Source organism: Narcine bancroftii, chromosome 1, assembly GCF_036971445.1.
Source record: "Narcine bancroftii isolate sNarBan1 chromosome 1, sNarBan1.hap1, whole genome shotgun sequence".
NCBI classification, from domain to species: Eukaryota; Metazoa; Chordata; class Chondrichthyes; order Torpediniformes; family Narcinidae; genus Narcine; species Narcine bancroftii.
Window position 1 is genome coordinate 250,846,930 of NC_091469.1, and position 14,723 is coordinate 250,861,652.

General features: G+C 42.9%; 1 protein-coding gene across 1 annotated transcript; it reads right to left on the reverse strand.

Moving 5' to 3' along the window:
* Positions 1-8,988: 8,988 nt before the first annotated feature.
* Positions 8,989-14,532, reverse strand: LOC138741132 (carnitine O-palmitoyltransferase 1, liver isoform-like). The gene is made up of 4 exons (XM_069894723.1): positions 14,355-14,532; positions 12,668-12,781; positions 10,951-11,043; positions 8,989-9,697 (listed from the first exon to the last, which is right to left on the reverse strand). Exons 1-4 carry the CDS (start codon positions 14,454-14,456, stop codon positions 9,611-9,613), a joined length of 396 nt encoding a protein of 131 aa, XP_069750824.1. The 5' UTR covers positions 14,457-14,532; the 3' UTR covers positions 8,989-9,610.
* Positions 14,533-14,723: the final 191 nt, after the last annotated feature.

The window sequence follows — 14,723 nt, forward strand, 5'->3', positions numbered from 1 at the left end:
CCCTTCTTGAATAGTGGGGTGGCATTTGCAATTTTCCAGTCTTCTGGGACCATGGCAGAATCTACTAATTCCTGAAAGATTGTTACTAATGCCTCCACAATCTCCATCACTACTTCTTTAAGGACCCAGGGGTGTAATCCATCATGTACGGGAGACATCCATCCTCAGATCATTCAGCTCTCTGAACACCTATGCCCTTGAAATAGTAACAGCACTTTCCTTCCCTGACTGATGCAAAAAGTAAAACACAAAAATCTGGTGTTTTACTTCTGACATCTACAGATTTTCATGTTCTACTTCTGGTTGACCTGCTGAGTTTCTCCAGCAATGTGACTTTACAAAGACTGATGCAAAATACTCATTTACTTAGAGCCATAACACTACAGCACAGAAACAGGCCCCTTCAGCCCTCCTAGTCTGTAATGAATCATTTTTTTTTGCCAAGTCCAACTGACCTGCACCCAGTCCATAGCCTTCCATATCTCTCCCATCTATGTAAGTGTCCAAATTCTTCTTAAATGTTAAAACTGAGCCTGCATTCCCCTCTTCAGCTGGCAGCTTGGTCTACACTCCCACCACTCTCTGTGTGAAGAAGTTACCCCTAAAATTTTCCCCTTTCACCCTTTCTTTTTCAATATTTTTATTAACAGTAAAATGTCACATCCAAAATTACAGAGGACATATAGATATATGTTAACATTCATAAAGATACATTACACTAAAATCATATCATTTTATCCAAGGTACCTCACATTTTAATCAAATAGATTATACTGTATTGATATTATATTATTTTATTATTAAAAATGAAAATCTAAAACAAGTGGATCTCAACTTTTTTCTTTCCATTCACATACCACTTTAAGTAATCCCTATGCCATTGGTGCTCTGTGATTGGTAAGGATTGCTTAAGGTGGGATGTGGGTGGGAAGGGAAGGTTGAGAACCACTGCTCTAGACCCGATTGTTACTGAAATATTTTGCTTGAGAAAAATTGTCATTGGCCCTTTGGAGTTCTGAAACCGTGCACGTAATGAATCAATTGGGTACAATTAAAAATGTGGTTTTCAAACAGTGGTTTTTCTTTCCACTCACATACCACCTTAAGCAATCCCTTAATCACAGAGCACCTTTCTTTTTCTTTGGCTTGGCTTCGCAGACGAAGATTTATGGAGGGGTATGTCCACATCTGCTGCAAGCTCGTTGGTGACCTACAAGTCCGATGCGGGACAGGCAGGCACGGTCGCAGTGGTCTTCCAAAGGCGCTATGGCATACTTAAAGTGGTATGTGAGTGGAAAGAAAAAGGTTGAGAACCACTGATCTAAACCCACCACCAAGAAAGAAAATGTTTGGCCAAAAAGACAAAATTCTTATCAGTGTGATAAATTACCTCATTAGTCAACATTTGTACCTTCATAACAAATCAAAGATTCTAAAAGTAATTCAAAGGGTCCTCGAAAAACTCTATAAGATTGGTTAAACATGACCTATCGTACACAAAGCCATGCTGACTATCCCTAATCAGTCCCTGGCTATCCAAATACTTGTATATCTGAGCTCTTAGAACACCTTCCAATAATTTACCAACTACTGATGTCAGGCTCACAGGCCTATAATTTCCAGGGTTACCTTTGGAGCCTTTTTTAAAACAACTGAACAATGTGAGCTATCCGCCAATCCTCTGGCACCTCACCCCTGGCTAGGGACATTTTAAATATATCTGCCAAGGACCCTGAAATTTCTACATTAGCCCCCCTCAAGGTCCAAGGGAATATCTTGTCAGCCCCTGGGGATTTATCCACCCTTACTTGCTTTAAGACAGCAAGCATTTACTCCTTTTTAATCTGTGTAGGTTCCATGACCTCACTGCTTGTTTTCCTTACTTCCCACAACTCTGTGCTCATTTCCTGAGTAATCCTAATGAAAAATCATTTAAGATCTCCCCCATCTTTTTTGGCTCCATACAAAGCCGACCACTCTGATCTTCAAGGGGATCAATTTTGTACTTAATATACTTGTAGAAACCCTTAGGAATTTCCTTCACATTGTCTGTCAAATCAACCTCATGTCTTCATTACAGGAAGGAGTTCTTCTGTCATCTACTTGTCTTGCATTATCATTTTTCCAGCATAATTTTCTCGTCGTCCTATATCTACTCTCTTTATTCTTTATATACTCGAAGAAGATTTTTTGTATTTTCTTTGATATTATTTGCTGGTCTAATTTCATGCTATGAGGTTTTTAGTTACCTTCTGAAAGTTTTTAAAAATCTTGTTCTCTATCTTTCCACTAATCTTTGCTTTGTTGCATATGTCCCCTCTTTTGCTTTTTCATTGGCTTTGAATTCCTATGTTGGCCACTGTGGTGACATGTTTCCATTTCTTCCACATCCGACCAGAACTGAACGCAATATTTCAAGTGTGGTCTAACCATAGTTTTATAGAGCTGCAACATTACTTCATAGCTCATGAACTCAATCTCCTGACTAATGAAGGCCAGCATACAATAAGCCTTCTTAACTACCATCCTTGTCAACCTGCACGGCAACCTTGAGAGATCTTTGGGTTTGGACTCCAAAGTCCCTCTGTTTCTTCCACACTGTTAAGAATCCTGCCATTAACCATATATTCCATCATCAAGTTACAGCTTCCATGATGGATAATTTTACTCTTTCTGAATTAAACTCCACCTGCCACATTTCTGCCCAACTCTGCATCCTGTCTATATCCTGTTGTAACCTCTGGTAATCTTCTATACTATCCACAACATCACCATCTGCAGAGTTTTACCTTAGTCTCCACCTTTTCTTGCTGACATCTCAAGACAAAGCCTCAACTCACCACTCTGACTCTGGCCCACTGGTCCCAGGGTAGCTGCTCCACTTATACATACCTCTCACCTTCTTAAAAAGTCCCACCTGTAAAGGGTAAAACCTTGTGTTTTTTAATTCTTAGCTAATTTTGTGTCTATCTCTTTAAGGAAAAGTATTGATTGTAGTGTTACCATAGTGACTATGGGCAGACTAAGAGCTTGCATCTCATTCTTCCACAAACCATGAAGGAGATGTGAGCTCGAGATACTTTTGTCTTTTTCATTTTATTTCATCCATTTCTTCTTATATCTGTTTGAAGTTGAATATCATTATATTATACAGTGTTTGTTTATCATTATGAAAATCTTAATGTGAAGTTATTAAAAGTGTTTATCTGTTTTATCAATGAATTAAAGCTACTTAAAGTTGCATCTACAAAGTTTGGTTTATTACTATTCTAAGATAGTAATTTGGAATATCATCCTCACGTTTCCTTAAAGATGACACATTTTGAAATTGGGAAATATTAGAACTTGGAAAGTGATGACTATATTTTGATATTCAAAGAAAAGTATAATTATGAACTTTGGAAGAAAGGCGCATAAAATTTGTCTGAAAGAACTCAACTTGTTAAAAGCAAGAAGCATTTAAGCTTTAGCAAGAAGTGTAGTTTTCTGTTAGAATATGTCCATCTGATTGCACAGTTTAAAATCAAACCAACTCTTGAAAGACACCTGTGACCTTCAAGATAAGATAGAACTCTGGTTAGCAGAATCTGGCAGGAAGCCCAGAATTTGTTGTTATAACACCTGATAAGCCAGCTTGTGTGAAGTATCACAGATTCAACCAAGCTGCAATCCTCTTAAAGGGACCAAGCAAGATACAAATTTGTTTACAGTTCCCAGGAACCAGGATAAGCCAGGAGAAGACAGGCTGTAGTGTGAAGAACCCAAGAAGGATAAGAAGTTTCAATAGGCTAAAGACCTTGAGCAAACAGCTCCTCTCAAAGAACTATTTTGTTGTGAGTTGAAGCCAGCAAGGTGGACCGAGAGTGATTGGCAGGAGGTTGGAGCCGGCCACCATAGAAGAAGCAGCTTCAACTACCAAGCAAGAAGACGACTCCAATAAGGCACTGCAGACCTCATTAGCTTAAAGGTTAGTAGAACGGAAACAGATGAATGTTCGTTGCAAAGCCCCACTGGTGCTGTACCAAGTGAAATGCTGACAATAAAGACTCCATCAGTGGTATCTGGAAGTTCAGATGTGAATCCTGATGATAGTATTTCCAAGGTTATGAGCACAGGAAGATCTTCAAAGTCTTCAAAGGCATCTAGAGCAAGTACAGCTTCACGTGCTTCAAGCATATTGGTTATGCATGGTAAGGCACAAGCAGACTTGGCTACTATCTGTGCACAGCATGAGTGGTTGGAGAAAAGACACACTCTCAAAGATATGGAAGCTGAAATGAAGAATCAGCAACTAAGGCAAGAGGCTGAAATTAAGAAACAACAATTCTAGCAAGAAGAACAAAAAAGATTATTGAAGAGAGAAAAGACTAGAGCTAGAGGAACAATATGCTATGAAGATGGCCAAAGTAAAAGCATTAGTCAGGCTTCTGCAAGATTACTCAAAGTGAAATACCCAAAGGGCTAGCACCTAACATTCCAGCAGATCCATGGGTACCGCAGCCACAGGAAACGAATGTACTTGAGCAAGGAGCCACGGGTGGCATTGCTGGTGCTGGAATGTCAATGACCAACCCTTTGGAAAGGACTAGCAACATTCAATCTCTTCCGAGCACAAAATAGATAAATCTTCCCGAAAGGAGAGTATTTCAAAAATGTTCAACCATGTGAGTTGATGATACTTAACAATTGATGTCTCTGTGTTGTTGAAGAACCAGCAACAAGTCAAGGATCTCCATCACTTACATACCAAAGATCCCCATCAATACCAACACTTACAACACAAGGTCCTACACCTATGGCACCAGTTCAAGTTCCGAATGCTCCATTCACCACAAGACAACCAGTCGCAAGCCATGGTGGAAAAGACGATATAATACAACTCATAGCAAAACAAAATTAAATTTCTGCTATGTTAGCACAGCAACAAGGTTCATATGGTTTACCTAAGAAGGAAATTCCAGTTTTTAATAGGGATCCATTACAATATCTGATGTTTATGAAATCCTTTGAACATCACATTGAAAGTAATACTAAAGATCGTCTGTATTACCTGAAGCAGTAAACTGGAGAACACGTGAAGGGGTTAGTCAAAAGTTTCCAGAACAAGGTTTTAAAAGGGTAAAAGAATTATTTCATCATCATTATGGCAATGAACCTAAAATCACAAGGGTCCACATGGACAAGATTCTTTCTTGGTCAGTAATAAAATCAGAGGACACAAAAGCTTTACAAGCATATGCACTCTCTCTGAGAGGATGCTGTAATGCAATGGGAGGTAGTGTACATTTGTAAGAGCTGAATTTATTTATCATTGTCAATAAATTACCTTATAAGCTGAGGGAATTATGGAGAACCAAAGCTGCAGATCTTAAAATGATTCCCAGAAGGGACACTACTTTTGAAGATGTTGTACAATTCTTGGAATGGCATGTGCATGTTTACACCGTACCAGTATTTGGAAATACAAGGATACTTCAATAGTTCCTAAAGATGTAAAGAAGTCTAAATCATCGTCTCAACAGAAACCAAAGTGAAGTGCCTTTGTCACTGCTTTGTCAGATACAAGCACAAGAACAAGGAAACAATGAAAAAAGATCAGACTGTTCAGGAAAGTTGTTTATGTTGCAAAGATGAGCGTGCTTTAGAAAAATATTCACAATTGGAGAAAAAGTTGTATGACGAGAAATTAACCTTTTTAAAGAAGAATGGAATATGTTTCGGTTGCTTGTGTAAAGGACACATCAGTAAAACTTTTAATAAGCAACTCAGTTGTGATATATGCAGTTTAAAACATCCAAAGTTACTGCATACTCAACGAAGGAAAGTTGAGAAGGATGTGAAACAATCTGAATCCAAGACTAGCATGACAGTTGGCCACGGTTCAGACAAACAGTCTTATTGTGGCCAGTGACAAAGCTCTCTCGATAGTTCCTGTACAGGTTAAAGCTAAAAAAGGAAGCTTCACACTGAAAACCTATGCATTTCTTGATCCAGGAAGTACCGTATAATTTTGTACTGTTGAATTAATGAATAAACTTAATCTTCATTGTAAAAGATCACAGATCTTGTTGAAAGCAATGAATGATGAAGAAAACATTGAATTTGATGTAGTTTCAGGTTTACGGATAACTGGATTGAATAGCAATGAATTTTGCGATCTTCCAAGTGTATATACTCAAAAGACTTTGCCTGTGAATAAGGAGAATATTCCCTATCAGGATTATATCAAACAGCAGGATTATCTAAAAGATGATTGATGCCAAGATCAAGATATTAATTGGATTAGATGTACCAAAAGCTCTTGAACCTCCAGAAGTAATAAGGAGTCAAAATGCCATGAGAGGGTTGCTTGGATGGACAATTAATGGACCATTAGGAGGAAAAATGAATAATGATCAGGAGTCGTCGAATGTAAATGTCAACAGAATTTCAGTTGTCAAACTTATGATCTATGGGAACAACAGTTGAAAATTGATTTCCATGAATGTCTCACAGATATTCAAGAACCTTTGAAGGAGGACAAGCAGTTTTTGGATTTAATTTCAAATTCTGTTAAACATATTGATGGTCCTTACTGTACAGCATTACCTTTGAAGGAAAGGGAAATTTACATGCCAGACAATAAAATAATTGCAGAACAGTGTATGCTGAATTTGAAGAGAAAATTCAAGAGAAATTCTTCCTTTCATTGGGAATATACCAATATCATGTTGGATATGATAACCAAGGGTTATGTAGAAAAGATATCAGAAGATATCTTGGAACATAAAGATGGTAGAAAATGGTATTTACTTCATCATGGAGTTATACATCCACAAATGGAGAAACTATGTGTAGCATTTGATTGTGGAGCATCATTTCAAGGAGTTTCACTGAATTCTCAACCTTAACCAGTACTTTAATAGGCATTCTGATCATTTGTTAAGAGCCTTATTGTGATTGCAGTACTTGCAGTTCTGAAGTACTTGAGTTTCATCAAGTGGAAGTACCATCAGAAGAATGCGATTTTCTACGATTGTTATGGTGGCCTAATGGTGATTACAGTGAAGATGTGATTGAATTCAGAATGACAGTTCATTTATTCAGAGGAATTTCATCAACGAGTTGTGCAAATTTTGCTCTCAGGAAATGTGCTGAAGATAATGAAGAGCGATTTAGTTCTCAAGCTATAAACATCATCAGAAATCATTTCTATGTTGATGATTGTCTCACTTTAGTGGTTTCAGCAAAAGAAGCAATAGATCTTTATCATGAGCTAAAAGAGATCTGTAATAAAGGTTTCTTCCTTATGAAATGGATTAGCAACAGTCGAGATATGTTGGCTGTTATTCCTGAGGCAGCAAGAGCAAAGGAGATAAAACATCTTGACTTGGATTATGATGTTCTGCCTGTCGAAAGAATTCTAGGGGTGCAATGGTGTGTTCAATCTGAATCTTCCAAATTGAAAACTGTTTTGAAAAAACAACCTTTAACTAGAAGAGATATTCTTTTAATCGTAAGCTCAATATGTGACCCTTTGGGAACATTGGCACTTGTAATATTAATAGCTAAGAAAATTCTGCAAGAATTGTGCAGAAGAAAATTTGGATGCAATGAAACTATTACCGGTTTCCGTCACACAAGATTGGCTAAATTGGATTGAGAGTCTTAAAACGTTAAAACGTTTTGAAGTTGGCAGAAGTTTTAAACCTTCAGACTTTGGAATTGCCACATTTGCTCAGTTACATCATTTTACTGATGTAAGCGAAGGTGGTTTTGGTTCTGTCAGTTATTTAATACTGCAAAATAACCAAGAGCGAGTACATTGTGGATTTGTAATGGAAAAAGCCAGAGTGGCTCCATTAAAGCCATACCTCGAATGGAATTTACTTCCACTACTATGGGGAGCAAAATGGACCCAGATGGAGTTAGCAAATTCTATGTTTCTGACTGATAGTACATCAGTGCTTAAATATATTAATAACAAAACCATGAGGTTTCATACCTTTGTGACTAACAGAATTAATGAGATTGAGAAGGTTTTGAATGCTAAATCTGGACCACAACAAATGGTGGATTTGCCACAAGACAGAGTTTCGCCTGATGAACCCTGATTTACAAAGGTGGGAATTGATTATTTTGGAATTTTGCAAGTAAACGAGGAAGAAGTATTGAAAAACAATACGGAGCTTTTTTACCTGTTCGACGTGAGCAATTCATATTGAAATAGCATCATCACTTGATACAGACTCTTTTATCAATGTTCTTCAATGTTTTATCACCAGATGTGGTCAAGTAAAAGAATTACATTCTGATAATGGATCTAACTTTACAGGAGCTCATCCAGACACCAGTGGCTCCGACAAGCTCTTTCATCTGTTGCCTTTTGTAAACAACAATCCATTAGTGAAGTCTCGTGAGCACTCTTCAAAAGCTCTGGAGCCACAACAGAGCTGGGGCAGAGCTCCAGTATTTTAAATAAGATCTGTTTTAAACTGTTTGTATGTGACCTACTCTAACAAACCTTTCCCAATTTATCTCCCCAAAAACATATCGATATAGTCTGTCATACTACATAAAGGACACTGTTTGAACTGCTGAGTTTCTCCAGTGTTGTGTTTTTACTCCAGTCACAGTGTCTGCAGACTTTTGTGATTTACTTCCAGTCAAAAGAGAATTGACTTCATAATTCTCCAACGCCCCACAGTATGAATTCTGAATCACTAGATCTGTACAAGACAGAGGTGGTCCAGTTTTTAAACATGAATCAAGTGACACCAGGGTTTTGCAGGAACTTACTGGAGATGCAAGATTGAATGTCAAAGCTGTGCAAGGGTTGAGTATCTTGTTGCGGCTCCTATTTTTGAGGCTCTCACAAGAGTGGCCTGCAGTGGCTACAACAGATTTCTCTAAGTGCAGTTAGTCTTCAGTGCCTGGAAGGTTTTCATGCTGAGATGTGAGCAATGATGTGCAAATAGGAACTCAAAACAGACAGAGCAGGCAGTGAGCAATAGTCCCCAGCTCTTTATTCTGTACACATATGGTTAACGGCTGAGATCATCTGCAATACATTTAGTTACTGGCTCTACACAACACCCACCGTAAACCAGTAAACCTCTGTGTTGGGGCTGGAGAGGAAAGAGAAGCCCCTTGCCCCCAAAATCAGACAATTTCTCAGAGACATCAGAGCTCTGGTACCACGCCTCTCCACATGGGTTGAGCCGCATTGATATTCTGTACATGAACAATCCTGAGAATTAAGATCAAGCATTGTTCAGAGATGGACGATTAAAGTAAAAGCTCTGTGTAATAATCGTGATGGCACCGAGAAGCGAGATGAGGGTCCACCTGCTTTAGTGCAACAACCCTAGACCAAAGTTTGGGATGGAGTTCGCAGCAGTGTCACCAAGCCCCTGACAGGGCCTTGACCACTGGGCATCAGACACAAGCCCCCACCTGGCCAGAGGTCTCGAGGAACATCCTGGCATGCCCCACATGATAGTATGGGGGCTCCTAGGGAACAGTGGGGTTGTCAATGTCCAGAATGATTCTCATCATCCCGCGCCAGCCTGACACGCCTGCCCCGGGGGTCAGGGACGGTGCTTTCAACTCCTATCGCCGGGCCCGCATGCTACTTGCTGCTCCTCTTCTCCAGGTTGAACAGGTCAAGGATGTCGAGCATGGCTTGCTGGAAATGTTTGCCGAAACGATGTGAATCCTACACAAGACACAAGCAACATGTCACCAGCTCCTAACAGACAGCAGAGAACAAGGCAGGCAGGGTAAGGGGAGCACACGGTGAAACACTGAGGGAGAGGTGTGGGGAGGTGGGGCAGTGGCACACAAAAGTATGGGATGCACAGACAGGGAAGGCGAGCCATAGTCATGCAGCAGCGAATCAGGGCCTTTAGCCCATGGAGCTCAAGGCATGCATCAACCAGCTGTTTCCACTCAAATCTTAACCCAAACCCATTCTTACTTTCCTCACATGGCATGTAGGTGCAATACAGCCGTGAATATCACTGGGGTCTCCCTTTCCTCTATTAACATTTACCAGAACCGTTGGTTCAGTAGGGTTCAAAGAATTATTGAGGTTCCCGACCATCCATCCCACGGTATCTTTGACCCATGACCATCAGGAAGGAAGTACAGGAGGATCAAAATCAGGACAGCCAGGCTGGGAAATGGCTTCTTTCCACAGGCTGCGAGATTGATTATCCAAGTAAATAATACCTAAATATTTATTTTAAACCGTATCTTCATGAACGTCTGTGATTATTATGTGCTGCATATGCACCGTGGTCTGGATAAACACTGTTTTGTCTAGTTGTAGTCAGATAATTCTTTTCCCCTGCAACCGCTGCAACCGTGTCTGCCTGTCCCGCATCGGACTTGTCAGCCACAAACGAGCCTGCAGCTGACGTGGACATTTACCCCCTCCATAAATCTTCGTCCGCGAAGCCAAGCCAAAGTCAGATAATAAACAAATCTAAAGGTACTGAATGTGCCTGAGATTGTCTGATCAGGCCTGGTCGGTACTTGGAGGGGAGACCACCCAGGAACACCACGTGCTGTGAGGAGCACCGGACAAAGTGGTGACTCTCTGCCTGCCTTGAGGTGGGCAAAAGTTAAAGAATTTCATGTGTGTTACATTCTAAGTGTAGTGTGATGTGACAATAATGGAACCTTTACCTTTTACCTTTACCTGGACAAGTGGAGCACCAACACTCATTTCAATCCTTACCCCAGCTCTCCCGTCCCACTGATGCCATCGTGACAGTCACCTTTCTGGATCTCCCCCTCCCTTTCTGCAGTCACCCACCCAGCCAGACACTGCTGGATTCAGGTTCACCATTCGCATTCCAAGGGCCCAGCAATGGGGCATTCAGGCATTAACATGTCCTGCCCCCAGCCCGAGCCCACCTCCTCCACCATCCCACCCATTGCCCCTTCCTACCGCAGGACACCTACCGTCTCGGGACTGGAAAATTTGCTGGAAATGTGCATGTTGATGAGGTTTTCTCCAACCATGATGTAGGACACGCCATAGCCATCGTCGGCCACCTGGAAAAGAACAGGCAGGTGAGACATCACATCACTCCCTAGCTCCCACCAACCTGCTCCCCAATCACATCACTTCTTCTCCCCCTCCCCCCCGCTCCTGATCCCACCTTCTATCCATCACCTAACAGCCTGCCCCCACCCTCATCATCATATACCTATAGAACATTACAGCACAAAACAGGTCATTCGGCCCATCTAGTCTGTGCAAACTATAATTCTGCCTCATCTTATTGATCTGGGCCTGGACTGTAGCCCTTTGTAACCTTCCCATCCATGCACCTATCCAAATTTTTCTTGAATATCAAAATTAAGCCCCCATTCACCACTTCAGCTGGCAGCTTGTTCCACATTCTCTGCATGAAGGAGTTCCCCCTGAACATTTCACCTGTCACCCTATCCATGTTCTCTCGTTCTTGTCTGCTTGTATTTACTGTCTATACCCCTCATTCTCTGATCCTCCATGGAATTAAGTCCTAATCACAGTCACAGCACTATCCATATAAACCTCTGCACCCTTTTAATCTTATTACCCTTCTCCAACCCCATCAGCCATCCCTTCACTTTTGACCTCTCTAACCCAATCACATCTCTGCACCCCACCTTTGTCCCTGCTCCCTGTCACCTCCCTTCCTCCAAACCCTCTGGCAACCTCCTGCTCCTCCAATCTCCATCTGGCTCCCTCCGCTCCCTTTCTACCCCTAGGTGACTGCAGGAGATGCTCCACCTGTGCCCACACCTCCTCCCTCACCACCATTCGGGGCCCCAAACAGTCCTTCCAAGTGAAGCGACATTTCACTTGTGAATCTGCATGGGTCATCTACTGCATCCGGTGCTCCAACTGTGGTTTTCTCTACATTGGAGAGACTGGGCACAGACTGGGAGATTGCTTTCTTGAGCATCTCAGCTCAATACCAATAGTGTGGATCTTCCAGTGGCCACCATTTCAATTCTCCATCCCATTCCCTTGTTGTCATGTCTGTACATGGTCTTGTGCACTGCCAGAGTGAGTCCACCCACAAATTGGAGGAATACTGCCTCAACTTTCATCTGGGACCCCTCCAATCAGATGGCATTAATATTGACTTCTCTGGTTTCTGTTAAACCCATGTCGTCTTTCCCCCAGCTCTCTCCCCCCCTCCCCTTTTCCCTCTGTCTCCTTTCAGAGAGCCAAAATCAATTCTCCCCTCTCTTTTATTGGTCTGGACTCCTCTATTCTTCTCCCTTCCTGTTCTTTGCTTATACCTTGAGGAAGGGCTCAGGCCTGAAATGTCGTTAATATATCTTTACCTCTTATGGACGCTGTGAGACGGGCTGAGTTCCTCCAGCATTTCGGTGTGTTTTTACTACAATCACAGCGTCTGAAGACTTGTGTGATCACTCCCTCTGCTGTTGTCCTTCCCAATTTCCCCCCCCCCCCCAAAGTCCTACTATTGTAGCCACAGTCAGGCTGATACGTCCAGCAGCCCTCCACGCAATTCTCACCCAGGGGCTCCCAAAACTGGCAGGGAGGGGCCAGGTCCTTGCTGATTGACCCACACTGGACTCGAAGGACAGAAACTTCTGCGTGGATCCTACCTACCTCCTGTGACACAAGGAGACAGAGCAACTTCACACCAAGACTCACCGGTCCAAAGCCCCCACCACTTGACACGTACTCGGGGTACCGGTTAAGGTCAAAGAGATCCACCAGCTGGTGGGGAGTCTGGCTGGTAGAGAGTTTCCAGGACTCGGACAAGACCTACAGGACAAGGCAACAAAATAAATTAGAGTTGGGGGTTGGAATTTAGGCGGAGCCTTGGGCCTAGAGATGGTGGGAAGTGGGGGTTAGGGAAGAAGGAGAGGCTCAGGGACAGTGGGTGCTGGAGGGAGGAGAGACACAGAGCCCAGGCATCTGGGACAAGGGAGCAGCAGAGGTGGGACTGAAGGGAAAGGGACAGGGATGAAGGAAGAGCATGGTTGGCATAGAGGTTATTGCAGTGCTACTTCAGTGCCAGGGACCCTTGTTCGAATCTGCCGCAGCCTGTAAGGGGTTTGTACGTTCTCCCCTCCAGATGCTCTGGTTTCCTCCCACATTCCAAAGACATTTGTGGTTAGTTGGTTAATTGGTCACTTGGGTGGCATAGGCTTGTGGGCTGGAAGGATCTATTACTGTGCTGTGTCAGTACATCAAAATTATATTTAAAAGGGAAGTCTGATTATAGGATAAGAAAAAGTAGCTACAGAGGGAGGGGTTGTTTGAGGGGGAGATGTTGCTTGGCAGAATGGCAGTAGGAAGATGGGAGAGTTTTGGGGTCCTTATCCAAGGAAGGATGTGTTGGCATCAGAGAGGGTCCAGAGGAGGTTCACAGCAACTATTGTGGGCACCAGAGGAGGAGCATTTGTTGGTTCTGGAACTGTACTCACTGGAGACGGGGTGGGGGGGGTGGGGGCAGGGGCAGGGGTTGGGGGGTGGGGAAGGGACAACCAACACTTTTTATCCAGGGCAACAATTGTAAATGGCAAGGGAGGTTTAAGGTGAAAGGAGGAAAGTTTAGGGGAGACATCAGAGATAGGTTCTGGGTGTCTGGAGTGCACTGCCAGGGTGGCGGTGGGGGCTGGTACAAGAGAGACTCTTGGATAAGCAAATAGATGTAAGAATAATAGAGGTTATGGGTGTAGGGAAGGATTAGATTGTTGTGGAGTAGGTTTATGAATGTCAGCACAACATTGTGGGCTGAAGGGCCTGTTCTGTGCTAGAATGTCTATGTTTTATGTGACCAGCATTCAGAGGCAGTACGGGTAATTGGCTGCGCTGCAGAATGCCCCAAAGTATAAGCGTTCTGATGGGGGCAGGGGACACCTCCCTGCCAACATGTTGAAAGAAATACTGTTGCAAGGAGGATGCCCCCTGTGCCCACGGCCCTTCAGGACCTCGCTCAGAACTTCCTTCCATTTCTCCCTTCCTCCCTCGATGGGACTCTGCTACTCCTCCCACTAACAGGGAATAACTGGAAGAGTGTTGTGTGTAACATTTCCGGGCTTCCTCTGGAGCTGAGAGCTGGAAGGATGTGTGCTAACAGCACAAGATTTTGAAGCAGGCTCCCCCTGAAACGCTGGGACATGAGAGAGCTCATATGATACTGGTCAACAGGAGTTCATGGAGATGGTGATCCCTCCGAGCCTCTTGAAATGGCACTGGAGAGTGATAATGACAGTTTATCCAATAAATAGCACTGATTAATCCCTGGGCCGAGATGGCCCAGGTCATCCAGGGACTGAGATGTTCCATGTAGGGGTACGCGTGCCCGCCCTTATGGGCTACCAAAACCTGCCTCTTTCAAGAAAGAGGAGTTGACCCCCAGGTACTTGGACACCACATAGAGACAGAAGAGATGGCGGTCGATGCCGCCCCCTGTCATGGCCTGACGATACATGCTCTGGTGCTTCTCAGCCGCCAACTTAAACAACTTCAGTTTCTCTTCACTCTGGCATTTGGAGAGAGAAAAAAATAGATGAGACAATTTGCAGAATTACTCCCATGACATCACTGCTACCCACAACACCTCACCCCATTCCTTGTCATCACTGCTTCCACAACACTTCATACCTGCTCCTTGACCCTTTCCTTGCATCACACCAGGCCTTTGACATTACTGTGACCCATAATGCATTACACCTGGCTCTTGTCATTGACTGCTACA